This window comes from Schistocerca gregaria, chromosome 4 (assembly GCF_023897955.1).
Source record: "Schistocerca gregaria isolate iqSchGreg1 chromosome 4, iqSchGreg1.2, whole genome shotgun sequence".
NCBI lineage: Eukaryota > Metazoa > Arthropoda > Insecta > Orthoptera > Acrididae > Schistocerca > Schistocerca gregaria.
Genome location: NC_064923.1, coordinates 307,734,111 through 307,747,083, shown reverse-complemented (window position 1 = coordinate 307,747,083; position 12,973 = coordinate 307,734,111). Strand labels below are relative to the sequence as shown.

General features: G+C 44.3%; 1 protein-coding gene across 1 annotated transcript in view; it reads left to right on the top strand.

The window, feature by feature from the left end:
- The window catches only part of LOC126267218 (juvenile hormone acid O-methyltransferase-like), an 84,829-nt gene that overhangs the window by 53,317 nt on the left and 18,539 nt on the right, over positions 1-12,973 (top strand). Inside the window, exon 4 of the mRNA XM_049972191.1 lies at positions 10,529-10,676. Coding sequence (XP_049828148.1) covers positions 10,529-10,676 — 148 coding nt within the window. The remainder of the gene's footprint in view (positions 1-10,528; positions 10,677-12,973) is intronic.

Here is a 12,973-nt window from a genome sequence, read left to right as displayed (position 1 = left end):
AAAGATGTATTTGTATTAAGTAGTGAGCAAGGCTGGTATCAATTACTGTTAAGAAAAGCAGCAACTGTTTACAGAGCAATGAAATATTGACTGTAAAAGTCCAGTGCAAAACAGTAAGTCTGCAGAATTTTTTAATCTAACGGAATGTAAGGATTTAAAATCGTATTCCAGAGGGAAAAGATACAGATCGATGCTGCCTGCAGGAAAATTAGAGACGTTTGGGGAAAAGAGTAGCAGCTGAATGAATATCAACACCTCAGATGGAAATACAATCTTAAGGAAAGAAGGGAAACGTAGGAATGATATAGGGGGTCTATACAAATAAGATGCACTTGAAGGCAATATTAGGTGAAGGGAAGTGGACGAAGATGAGATGGGATATACGATATTGCGAGAGGTATACGACACAGTTCTGAAAGATCAGAGTCGAAACAAGGCCCCGGGGGTAGTCAATAATATGTAAGAGCTACTGAGAACCTTCGGAGAGCCAGCCATGACAAAACTCCTCCATATGACGTGCAAGATGTAAGAGATGGGCCTAATTCCCTCAGATCTAAACAAGAATGCAGTAATTCCATTTCCAAAGAAAGCAGTTGCTGACAGTTGTGAAAATTATCAAACCATCAGTTTGATAAGTCATGACTGCAAAATGGGAATATTATGTACGGAAAAACTGGCAGAAACCGACCTCAAGGATAATCAGTTTGGATTCCACAGAAATGTAGGTACACAATAGACAGTACTGACCCTACATCTTACCTAAGAACATAGGTTAAGGAATGACAAGCCAGTGTTTATATGATTTGTAGACTTAGCGAAAGCTTTTGACAATATTGATGGGAATATTCTCTAGGATTCTAAAGCAGCAGAGGTAAAATACAGGGAGCGAAGGTTATTTATCACTTGTACAGAAACCAAACTGCAGTTAACAGTTAGGGTCATGAAAGGGAAGCAGTGGTTGAGAAGGGAGTGAGACAAGCTCTACAACCCTATCTGCGACGTTATTCAATCTGTAAATTGAACAAGCACTAATAAAGACCAAATAAAAATTTCAGAGAGGAGAAATAATAACTTTAACTTATGGCGACGGCATTGTAGCTCTGACAGACAGCAAAGGACCTGGAAGAGTACTTGAACGGAAATGACAGTGCCTTGAAAGGAAAATATGAGATTAATATTAACAAAAGCAAAAAAAGGATAATGGAATGTAGTCCAGAGAAACCAGGTCATGCTGAGGGAATTAAATTAGGAACTTATAGTAGCTGAGTTTTACTACACTGTGATCAAAAGTATCTGGACACCAGGCTGAAAATTACTTAAAAGATCGTGGCGCCCTCCATCGGTAATGCTTGAACTCAATATGGTATTGACCCACTCTTAACCTTGATGACAGCTTCCACTCTCACAGGCATAAGTTTCATCATATGCTGGGAGGTTTTTTGGGGAATGGTAGCCCATTCTTCACGTAGCGCTCCACTGAGGAGAGGTATCGATGTCGGTCGGTGAGGCCTGGCACGAAGTCAGCCTTCCAAAACATCCCAGGTCATGAATCTGTGCAGGCCACTCCGTTACAGGGATGTTATTGACGTGTAACCACTCCGCCACAGGCCGTGCGTTATGAACAGGTACTCGATCATGCTGAATTGCTCTTAAACAATGGGAATCAAGAAGGTGCGTAAAACATCAATGTAAGTCTGTGCTCTGATAGTGCCACACAAAACAAGGGGTGGAAGCCCCCTCTACAAAAAACGACTACACCATATCACCACCGCCTCCAAATTTTATTGTGGTCACCAACGCGCGTTGTCACCAACGCGCGTTGTCACCAACGCGCGTTGTCACCAACGTTTTTCCACTGTTCAATCGTCCTATGTTTACACTCCTTACACCAAGCGAGGCGTCGTTCGGCATTTACCGGCGCGACATATGGCTTATAAGCAGCCTCTCGACCATGAGATCAAAGTTCTCTCACCTCCGGCCTAACTGTAGTAGTACTTGCAGAGGATCCTGATGCAGTTTGGAATTGCTGTGTGATGGTCTGGATACATGTTTGCCTATTACACATTACAACCCTCTTCAACTTCCGGCAGTCTGTCAGTCAACAGACCAGTTCGCGCTGTACGCTTTTGTGCTGTACGTGTTTCTTCACATTTCCGCTTCACTTTCACATCGGAAACAGTGGACCTAGCGAAGTTTAGGAGAGTGTAAATCTCGCCTACAGACGTTTGACACAAGTGACACCCAATCAAATGCCCACTTTTGGAGTCAATGGGTTTCACGAAGCACCCCATTCTGCTGTCCCACGACTACTGAGATCGCTGATATGGAGTACCAGAGTAGGTGACAGCACAGTGCACATAATATGAAAAATGTATGTGTTTTGGGGGTGTCCTGATACTTCTGATCACATAGTGTATTTAAGCAACGAAGTAACTAATGATACGTGAGTCAGTGTACATAAAACATACTCTAGCAATAGCAAGAAAAGCATTTCTGAAGAAAAACTTTTTAACATCGAATATACATTGAAGAGCCATAGAAATTGGTACATCTGCCTGATATCGTGTAGGGCCCCCGCCAGCACAAAGAAGTGCCGCAACACGACGTGGCATGCACTCGACTGACGTCTGAATTAGTCGTGGAGGGAACTGACATAATTCTTTAGGGCTGTCCATAATTCCGTGAGTACGTGGGGAGTGGAGATCTCTTCTGAACAGCACACTGCAAAGCATCCCAGATATGCTCAGTAATGTTGTCTGGGGAGTTTGGTGGCCAGCGTAAGTGTTTAAACTTAGAAGACTGTTCCTGAAGCCATTCTGCAGCAGTTCCGGACGTGTGGGGTCGCGTTGTTCTGCTGGAATTGCTCATGTCCTTTGGCGTCGGAATGCACAGCGGACATGAATGGATGCAGGTAATTAGACAGGATGGTTACAAACGTCACCTGTCAGTCGTATCGCGACGTATCAGAGGTCCTTTATCACTCTAACTGCACACGTCCCAAACCATTACAGAGCCTCCACCAGCTTGACGTGCAGGGTCCATGGATTCATTAGGTTGTCTCCATCCCGTACACGTCCATTCGCTCGATGCAATTTGAAACTAGACTCGTCCGACCAGCAACATGTTTCTAGTCATAAACAGTCAAAGTCGGTGTTGACCACCCCCAGGCGAGGCATAAAGTTTGTGTTGCGCAGTCATTAAGGGTACACGAGTGGGCCTTCGACTCTAAAAGCCCATATCGATGACGTTTCGTTAAATGGTTCGCACGACGACACTTGTTGATGGACCAGCATTGAAATATACAGCAATTGGCGGAAGGGTTGCACTTCTGTCACGTTGAACGATTCATTTCAGACGTCGTTGGTCCTATTCTTGCCGAGATATCGGAGATTTGATGTTTTTCCTGATTCCTGAAATTCACGGTAAAATCATCGCTATCTCGGAGTTGCTGTATCTCATCGCTCGTGCGCCGACTATACCACCACGTTCAGACTCGCTTACATCTTGATAACCTGCCATTGTAGCAGCACTAACCGATCTGACAACTGCGCCAGACATTTGTCAAATATAGCCGTTGCCGACCGCAACGCCGTATTCTGCCTGTTAACATATCACTGTATTTGAATACGCATGCCTATACCAGTTCCTTTGGCGCTCCAAGGTAGATTTAAGTGTTAAGAAGTCTTTTTGTAAAGGTTTTTGTATGGAGTGGTGCCATGAACGGAAGTGAAACGTGGTGCCATATTAGAATGTTGAAGGTTAGATGGGTCGATCACGCAAGTAATGAGAAGCTACTGAATAGAACTGGGGAGAAAAATTTGCAACACAGCTTGACCAAAAGAAGTGATCGCTTGGTAGAACATTCTTATACATCAAGAGATCATCAGAGGGACATGTGTGGGGATAAAAATCATAAAGGCAGATCAAGAGACAACTACAGTAACCAGCTTCTGAAGAATGCATTTTCCAGTAGCTATTTGGAGATGAAGAGGCTCCAACAGGATAGAGTAGCATAGAGAGCTGTATCAAACAAGTCTTCGGATTGAAGACCACAACAACAAAAGTAGAAAAATTGTTAGGGGCATAACTTGACAGTTATGCTAATGTACTTATAAGGACAAGATGCAACAATCCCTTTCCATCCTTCCGTAGTACTGAGTCGACATGATCTCTGAATTGTTGGAAACAATGCTCACCCATGACCGCTGGGCTGTCACTTGCAATCCATTCAGTTTGGTCGCAACTGTTCCCAGGCGATGCGACAAAACATAGCCCAACTGAACCATCGCGTGTTTCGAACTTCTAGTGTGCCGACAAGAGTTATTTGATATTTGTTTTGAACAGATTCTTTAAAAGGTTGGAGAAATATTTCATCATCAAATATATAGATGACATACTTTGTATAACTGCAGGAATGCGCATGGACAAACATGGGCTATTCATTTCAAACTCGTAGCATGACGATCGGGTAAGAACTTCAGACCGTCCGTCACCGTGACTTGTAAGCCACGTTACAAACTGCTTCTAGACCACAAAAAGTAATATAAAATCTCAGTTACAAGGGCGTGCAGAAAAGGTACGCTTCAGAATTTTTTCTTTCCCAATATCTGTTGATGTACTGCACGTCATGCACATTCCTCGGTCGACCTTCCCGCTTCGCTGACGCAAGTAGCCATCTTACGCCGCTAGAGCGCTCCGAACTGTAGTGTGTGACATAAGGGTGCGTAACGTAACTATGTCTGTACGTGAGAAACACTCAGTAAAACTGAAGGAACAAATGCATTGAGGTCGTCCACACAAGGAGCACCACCTCCTGCATAATGCCAGACCACACACGAGTGCCGAAACATCTGCAACTATGGGACACCTTGGGTTCAGTGGCATCGGTCATCCTCCACACCGTCCCGAACAGGCTATATCTGATTTGCATAAGTTTCAAAAACTTACAGGACGCCTTCGAGGACTTCACTTTGACCTTGACGAAGAGGTGCAAGGAGGAGTGTTGGATCCGTAAACTAAGTGAAACATTCTGCACTTGACGGTGTCAACAAACTGGTTTCTCGTTGACAGAAACTTCTTTGTCACCTGGATGGCTCTGTCGGGAAAGAAATAAGTAGACATAAAAAATGAAGATGATGGATGTTCTTAGATTTACATTTTAAAAAAGTTCAAAAGTTTTCACATACAAAATTCGGAAGAATTACTTTTCGGCACGCTTTCGGATGTAATTAGCGAACTACTGGTTTGCCCCAAACGAAAATTTAAATTTCCTCTGGTCCTGTGAAGCTGCTTTTTAAATCGGCGATTGGACGTAAACCATCATATTATTATACCACATACTCTAAGAGAAACCGACGTTAGAAATATAATATCTGTATGTTCGTGAAGTGTTCAACGATTGTGTAAATTGAAACGATGTGTGTCAAAAAATGTCTCCACATTAGCGTTGCACATGAAAAAATGTGTTATTGATGTACATTTTTCCAGGTAGGAATGACGGACGTAACAAAGACCAGGTTTTTACTCTGGTAGATATTCACTGTACAAGGGGATGAAGCTTCTTCTGAGCTCTGTACTCATTGTCGACAGTGCCAGAACCCGAGTGAAGGCGTAAATAAGATAATCGTGAGATCTCTTCCGAATTGGCAGGAAGTGTCAAGTGTAGATGTTGTGTACGGGTTAAGATAGTGGAAGTATTGTACGATACAAATAGTGGAAGAAAGGGGAAGGTTTAAGCCAGATGGGTACAATGTTAGCGCACTGCCCTCGAAAGTAACCAAAACAGCCACAGAGTTCGGCGTCCACATCCTACTCACTGAATACTGTTACCCACCCTACACTGCCTGACAAAAACAAGTGAAGTGCTCAGAAGACATGGTCCGATGTCAATGTAACTTCATAAAAATACTCATCGGCGGGTATATAAATGGTTAGAATTGCGATTCTCTGACAAATAGGATCAGCACCAAAGGGCATTGGTGTTTTCGTGTTCACTGTTATTGCCAGGCTTGGTAGGGTATACGGGGCTTGCACAGCATCTGATGTGAAGTGATCGCTGATGGACGCAAATACGTATCATACCCATGCGAGACAGCGTTCTCAGCACTTTGCAGAGTTTGAATAGGGTCTCAGTGTAGGTGTGCATTTGGCCAGCTGGTCGAATCGTACAATATCCAGAATTTTGGGGCTTTCTGATGTTGAACTCCCACGGAAACTTGATTGCAGGCATAGTATTAAACATTTTGGTCATCACAATGGAGGACACCCATATTGTGCACGACGCAGATTGTAACCCCCTTCCCATTCGCGTCTTCCAACCGAGAACAAATACTGCAATCCGTCTAACATTGTCATCCCGCACCACTTGTCAGAGACGAGCAGCAAACGGATTTAGAAAACACCATCACATGAGTAGGCTGCCATTAACCCTTTCGCGGCTGGAAGGCTGAGCGTCCTGCCTGCCTGGCCAGGTGACAGGGACGAGCGCACTGCGCGCCTGGCCGGCGGCGGCTGTCGCAGCCCTGTGGCCGCTGCAGGCTACGGCCGCCGCAGGCTTCCCGCGTGTTGCCGCGTGCACAGAACCACTGTTCAGCAGCGCCTTAAAAAAACACTATACTCTGTATGGTCACTTTGGTTATAGTTTCTGATAACAACGAAAGAGAGCTTCGAAAATAGCCAACACTTTCAGTTATATGTTTATTATGGGCTGAAAAATGGTTGGTTTAGAAAAATGATAGGAACTTTTTTAATAGTAATTCCAAAATCCTCTAACTAGAGATTTACACCGTCGATGTATGTGCCTAAAACATATTAAAATTCCACTATCATCACATGAATGTATTTCAAGATATATAGTTTTAAATAGAGTTGTGCGTAGCGAAAACGCCCAAATCTCGAACAATATTCTTACTACGGTCTTAAATAGATAATAATTACAGAAATTTAAAACCTAATTTTGTCATGCAATCGGACTAAAAGTTAAACAAGGAATATATCTGCATAACTCATTTTGCGATAGGCCCTTGCCTTCGTTTGTAATTAAAACCTAAAGTCGATTCTCCACAGTAAGAAATTGGATAGTAAACGCCTACCTTCTTCTAGCTCGCTGTCTTCTTTTTCAGCCCGTCACGTTCAGTACGGTTTACTTTAATGGTTTCCCATCCTCATTTTCGACGCAGGCTTTGGACTGCCGCTGGCTGAGTTAAAAACCATTTTTTTTACTTTTATCTGCTTTTTTTTGTCCGCAGCTCGTGGTCTCGCGGTAGCGTTCTCGCTTCCCGAGCACGGGGTCCCGGGTTCGATTCCCGGCGGGGTCAGGGATTTTTCACCTGCCTCGTGATGACTGGGTGTTTGTGTCGTCTTCATCATCATCATCAATCATCCCCATTACGGTCGGAGGAAGGCAATGGCAAACCACCTCCACTAGGACCTTGCCTAGTATGGCGGCGCGGGTCTCCCGCGTCGCTCCCCTACGCTCGGTAAACGGAGTATGGGACTCATCATCATCATCTGCTTTTTATTTTTATTTTTTTATTTTTTACTTTTATCTATTTGAAACGTACAAAGTTACTAAAACGTGCTAATATTTCTTTAGCGTGTGGTAATTTTCGAAACATGGCACCATGCAGAGAGCCACATCGCACTTTTTGCATCTTATGCGTGTCATTTTTCATTGTGAATGAGCAGTGCATACTACACAGCGTCTCTGGGGAATCTCCTTTTTCTCCGTTGCTACGAGGAACCCTGGATAATGTCCCTCTTTATTCTGCAGTCGGAAAGGGCTTTCTTCTTTGGTTGTCCGTGGGATCGCACTTTTACACGTTTGACTATGAAATCTGTCAAGCAATTGACGGATTAGCTCCAAGTGGTATTTCGCTAGTGGTATCTTCTGTTGCTTTTGTATTTCAAAAACAGTTTTTGCGTTCAGCACACACAAGTCAGTCAAATGAAAGAATACTTTCTTGTACCACTTCAGTGTCTTTCGGATGCACTGTACAGAAGATAATAGCATGTCTGTCTTATCCACTGCACCCATTGACTTATTATAGCTGACGACACAGGTGGGTTTCAATTTGTTTTGGCCTGTTCTATGTTCTTTCTTCTGTGTCTCCACAAACTCTGGTCCATTTACGGTCGAAAGCATCCACACTTCTTTCTTGTCCATCCATTTTAGTGCCATTAATGTTCCACAAGATTTGAACTGTACTTCCCCTTTTTTCAGCTTGTCTGGTAACGGTGGTAGATGTTTCCTGTTTTTTCGTACTGTTCCGACGGCGTTTGTACATTTTTTGTGGAGCCATAGAAATAATTCTGGGCTCGAGTACCAATTGTCCAAATAAATGGTATGACCTTTGTTGAGGTATGGCAATAACAAACTCACAACAACATCGCCTGATTTTCCCCAATCAGAATTTCCAGATTCTATTTCCGTGGCAGCACCAGTGTAGATAATATAATCCAGAATATAATTCGTTTCTACGTCACAAAGGACGAAAATTTTAATGCCAAAACGACTACGTTTATTTGGTATGTACTGCTTGAATCGGAGCCTTCCCTTGAAAAGTAGCAAACTTTCGTCGATCACTAGGTTTTCAAAGGGTACTACTGCCTCGCGGAATTTATTTCTTGTGTGACCTACAATGAGACGTATCTTTACAAGAATATCTTGAGACGCGGTGGAATTGTCACAGAAGTGCAATAAACGCAGAATCAATTTGTACCGGTCCCTGGCCATTATGTTAGAAAATATTGGTGTCTGAAGCAAAGAATCTGTCGACCAATATTCATTCACTTCTAACTTTTTACTTCTAGGCATAAGCAGAGAACATGCTAGGAAACAATAAAATTCTGATGGCTCTATATGCTTCCAGCGTGCTAATCTACTGGGCACTGTCGTCATTTTTTCAGTAATAAATTTATAATAATTATTGATCTGTGTACAAATGGCAGAAACAAATTCCATGGACATGAAGTACAAAAAGAAATCTAAATGACTTGCTGACTCTTCGAAGTCCACCTTTAACCCGCTAAATGTGTTCACAAAACGGTGTCGTTTCGTCACAGGATGATTCTCCGTCCAGTCATACTTTCTTTTTCCTGACGAAGTTTCACTTACTCTATCTTCTTTTCCGTCTTCAGAGGAAGAATCTTCTGTTCGTGAGGATTCAGCAATAAGTCCAGGAGCATCCAACTCTTCATCGAAGAAAGCTCCGAAGTATCACTACAATCTTCGTCACTGCTATTCATGAGGATATCCATGATTTCCTTGTCCGATAAACTGTGTCCCGACATGGCAAAGTCTACACACGCGAACGCTGTCGTCTCACCAGAAGCGAAAAACGGACTGGCCGATTGTTAGACTCGTAAGCAGAAAGTGTGCAGGGGAGGGGAAAACTAAAGTGCTTTCTCACTTTACAAAGAAGACCAGACAATGAAAGTGTTGTCTGAAAAGTGGACAACAGCCAGCAGCCGCTCTATTGTGAACGTTTACCTGTTCCCGCCTGCCGGGCGTATATGTATGCCATTAGCCGTCTGGTATTCCCGCCTGCCGGGCGTAGATGTATGCCCGTAGCCGCCTGGACTTCCCGCCGGCTGGGCATACATCTACGCCCGTAGACGTCTGGTCTTCTAACTGCCGGGCATACATGTATGCCCGTAGCCGCGAAAGGGTTAAAATCACATCACAACACAACACAAATGGCTGCTTTTGGAGTGGTGGTGTGATCTGCAAGCGTGGATTTCTGATGAATATCGTCGCATTCTGTTCAGCGATGAACAGCATTCTGCATTACCCACGATGGCCGTCATCGGTAAGTACGGCGGCGAACCGTCGAGGGGTCCCCCTCTTCGAATGTTTTGGAGAGAAACAGATGTGTTGCTCATGGCGCCATGACAAAGCGAACTATCAGGTATGACTTCGTCAGGGTGGTACTGCTAAAGCGAACTCTGACGGCACAAAAACAAATCACGGACATCCTGAGTCCTCATGTATTACCTCCCATGCGACAGTATCTCGCTGCAATTTTGCTCGTACACACATGGCTATTGCTCTTAAATGCCTCCATGGTATTAAGATACTCTACTATCCAGAAAGGTCCACAGATCTGTACCTAACATCACCTGCGTGACCAGCTCGGTCATAAACTGTCCCAGTGTCAGTATCAAAGGTGTCAGATGTGGGCCAGCTAGGTTCAGGAGAGAATGTAGATGCTTTGACGGGGGGAGCAGGGGGCGGGGGCGTGGGCGGGCGGTGGTGACCTAACGTCATATTGATAAATGGAAACACACTGCCGAATTCTTCGTAAATTTGACTGTATTTTATCACTGAAATATCGTTCCATGAAGTAACGTTTCGTTTTCCTATCACCTTCTGGGTGTTACATTTCTTTCGTCACGCAGTATAATTGTTGTTGTATTCTCATCTTTCAAACTTTGATAAGGTATTAGTGTCTGTACTGTGAAGAGTGGTGCCACAGACAACATTCGACTCAAGATTAATTCATTGCGGTAAAACTTTTTGTGATTACAGGATTATCAGCAGTTCCTCTCACCGTACCAGCTCTCAGATAAACTGCAAGATGATCTGAACATCCACCTGCAGCAGGCAGGACTCTCTGTAAAGACGTGTAACGAACAGGAGATAGTGTACGTGACTGAAAAAGAGTCATGTGCAAAAGGTAAGTATTACTCTAAGTTTCAACCACTATGTGCAACATCTTATGGAATGCAGACGTTATGTTAGATCCGCTCATGATTATTGTTCTTACTGAATCGAGCATCTGCCTTAAGTATTTTGTCCCAATCCTGACGCAAGCACCAGATGCCTTACATACTAGAAAATGTAATAAACCTTGACCTCCAGCTTAATAACTTTCTGATCAAGACACTAAAAGGAATACAGACAAGTGGGGAGGTCACAATGATATGTTAAAGTCGCCTTCACCCACAAAGAAAAAGAAATATAAAGAAAATCCCCCAAGACAAATACAAGGAACTCAATGTGACGGCTCTGAAATTACTGGTAAAGCATGGTTAATCCACTCAGGTGTTACAGTTCAATGGTCCAACAGTTTCTTCTCAGTAAACAGAAAATCACACACAAGAAGCATTGAATTGCACAAGTAGACGAAGTCGGGTGGGATCGTTTCTCTGTCAAACGATGATCCTGTGGCATTCGAACTTGAAACGTTTCCCCCAATGGGGCTCTCAACTGCGTTGAGAGTACGTGCTTGGCTACTGTGAGGCCCCTGCCTTGGTAGCATTACTTCTTTCCGGTGCTATAAGCTTACACTCCCATTCTCCATTTCCTCCTACGTCTCTCCATCAAATGGTTTTCTTGATGCAGACCCCGCTTGGACCTGCTTTATGATTTGTGACTCGAATTTCCACTACCAACGTTCCCCATTTTTGGGTTTGAAATGCTACTAATTTTCAAAATTCTTCAAAAGTACAGTTCGCACAGGTAAGATCAACCAGTGCAGTGTGTTCTCCACCTTTGTGCCTTTCCATCTTGGTACACTTCCCTTCTAAGGTAATACACCCAAAACCAAGCACACTATCCCTCTCACTTTGTGTGGGTGGGGGGGGGGGAGGAGTGGCAAACACCTGCATGGTGGTAGCCCCAGGTCCACACAGGGATCAATCTGTTGGTTCCTGAGCTGAAAACGTCACATGTATGGCAAGAAGTGTTTGCCCATCATGGCTGGATCCCAGGAACTCAGAGCAATGGATTACTGGCCAGATAGCCGTTGCTGAGGCTGGGTAGCGCCCATGGGGAGAGCCCCTGTTTTGAGAGCACCACGATGGATGAGCCACAAATTAAGTGAATGGAGTTACATCTTGCTGGTGGCCATAGCGCCCTAGAAGTCCCTATGGAAGGGAAGTCCTCATTCAGTGCAGAAAGACTGACCCTAACATTTTGCCTTCACTGGCAATTCCTTGGGAGAAATGTAAGGCTATGCAGCAAGCAGAGTAATACTCTCCTCAATACCTGGTTTGCGCAGTACCTGGTTTGCGCTCTTTCTTGTGGGGAACATAGAAGACAAATTTCGGGAAGTGGTAGCCAACTCCAAAGTGAAAAGGAGTCTGTTTTGATCAAAACAATATGCCCTCCCCATTCACAGGTGCTGCTTGAATGTAACAAACTCGGTTATGTACTGGTGACAGTCACTCCGCAAAATAGTGGTTCAGGGCATCATTTTTCACTGAGTCCTGCTCTTGAAATCCGATGTTCAGCTACGTGTCAACTTGGAGCAATGGGGTGTACGTAGGAGGCCAAACGACAATAGGGCTTCTACCACTGTCTTCATCTTGGCCTTTGTGGGGGAATCTTTGCCTGAAAAGGTAAAGGTGATAGTTTACCAACGTGATGCGAAATTGTATGTCCTCCAGCATGCTTAAAGTGTTTGAAATTCGGGCACATATCTCTGCACTGCAATGGTAGCCATATGTGCAGAGATTTTGGACGACCACTGCATTCGCATGCTCCTTGTGCATTTCCCCCGTTTGTGTCCACTGTGGAAACCACCATTCTCGCTGCTTACCCCATTGCACTGTTTTCCAGAAAGAGATGAAAATAAAGGAATATAAGACTCTGAACAAAGTAACTTATCTAGAGGTCAAGTAGTAGTACGGGTGGTTGACCCAGCATGTATAGCATCATCATACGCTGCAGCTATGACATTGTCCCTTTGCCAACAGTACCCCCACCCATCACACCACCTACAGAGGGACCTCAGGGCTGCTCAACCAAGCCTGCGCCACCCTTCTTGATGGTTTGAGGCTCTCCTCTTGCTGCTTCTCCCTCCCCTACAGCTACTTCAGGGTCACTGCCTTCCTACCTACCAGGGCCATCGGTTCCCACCTTCCAGCGGGAGCCAAATCATCTTCCTGTTGCTTCTCATTCCAAGGTTTCTGCCAGTCTACAACTGGACACGAGCCAGTTGCTGAATTAGCCACAAGCTGCTCGTTGCAT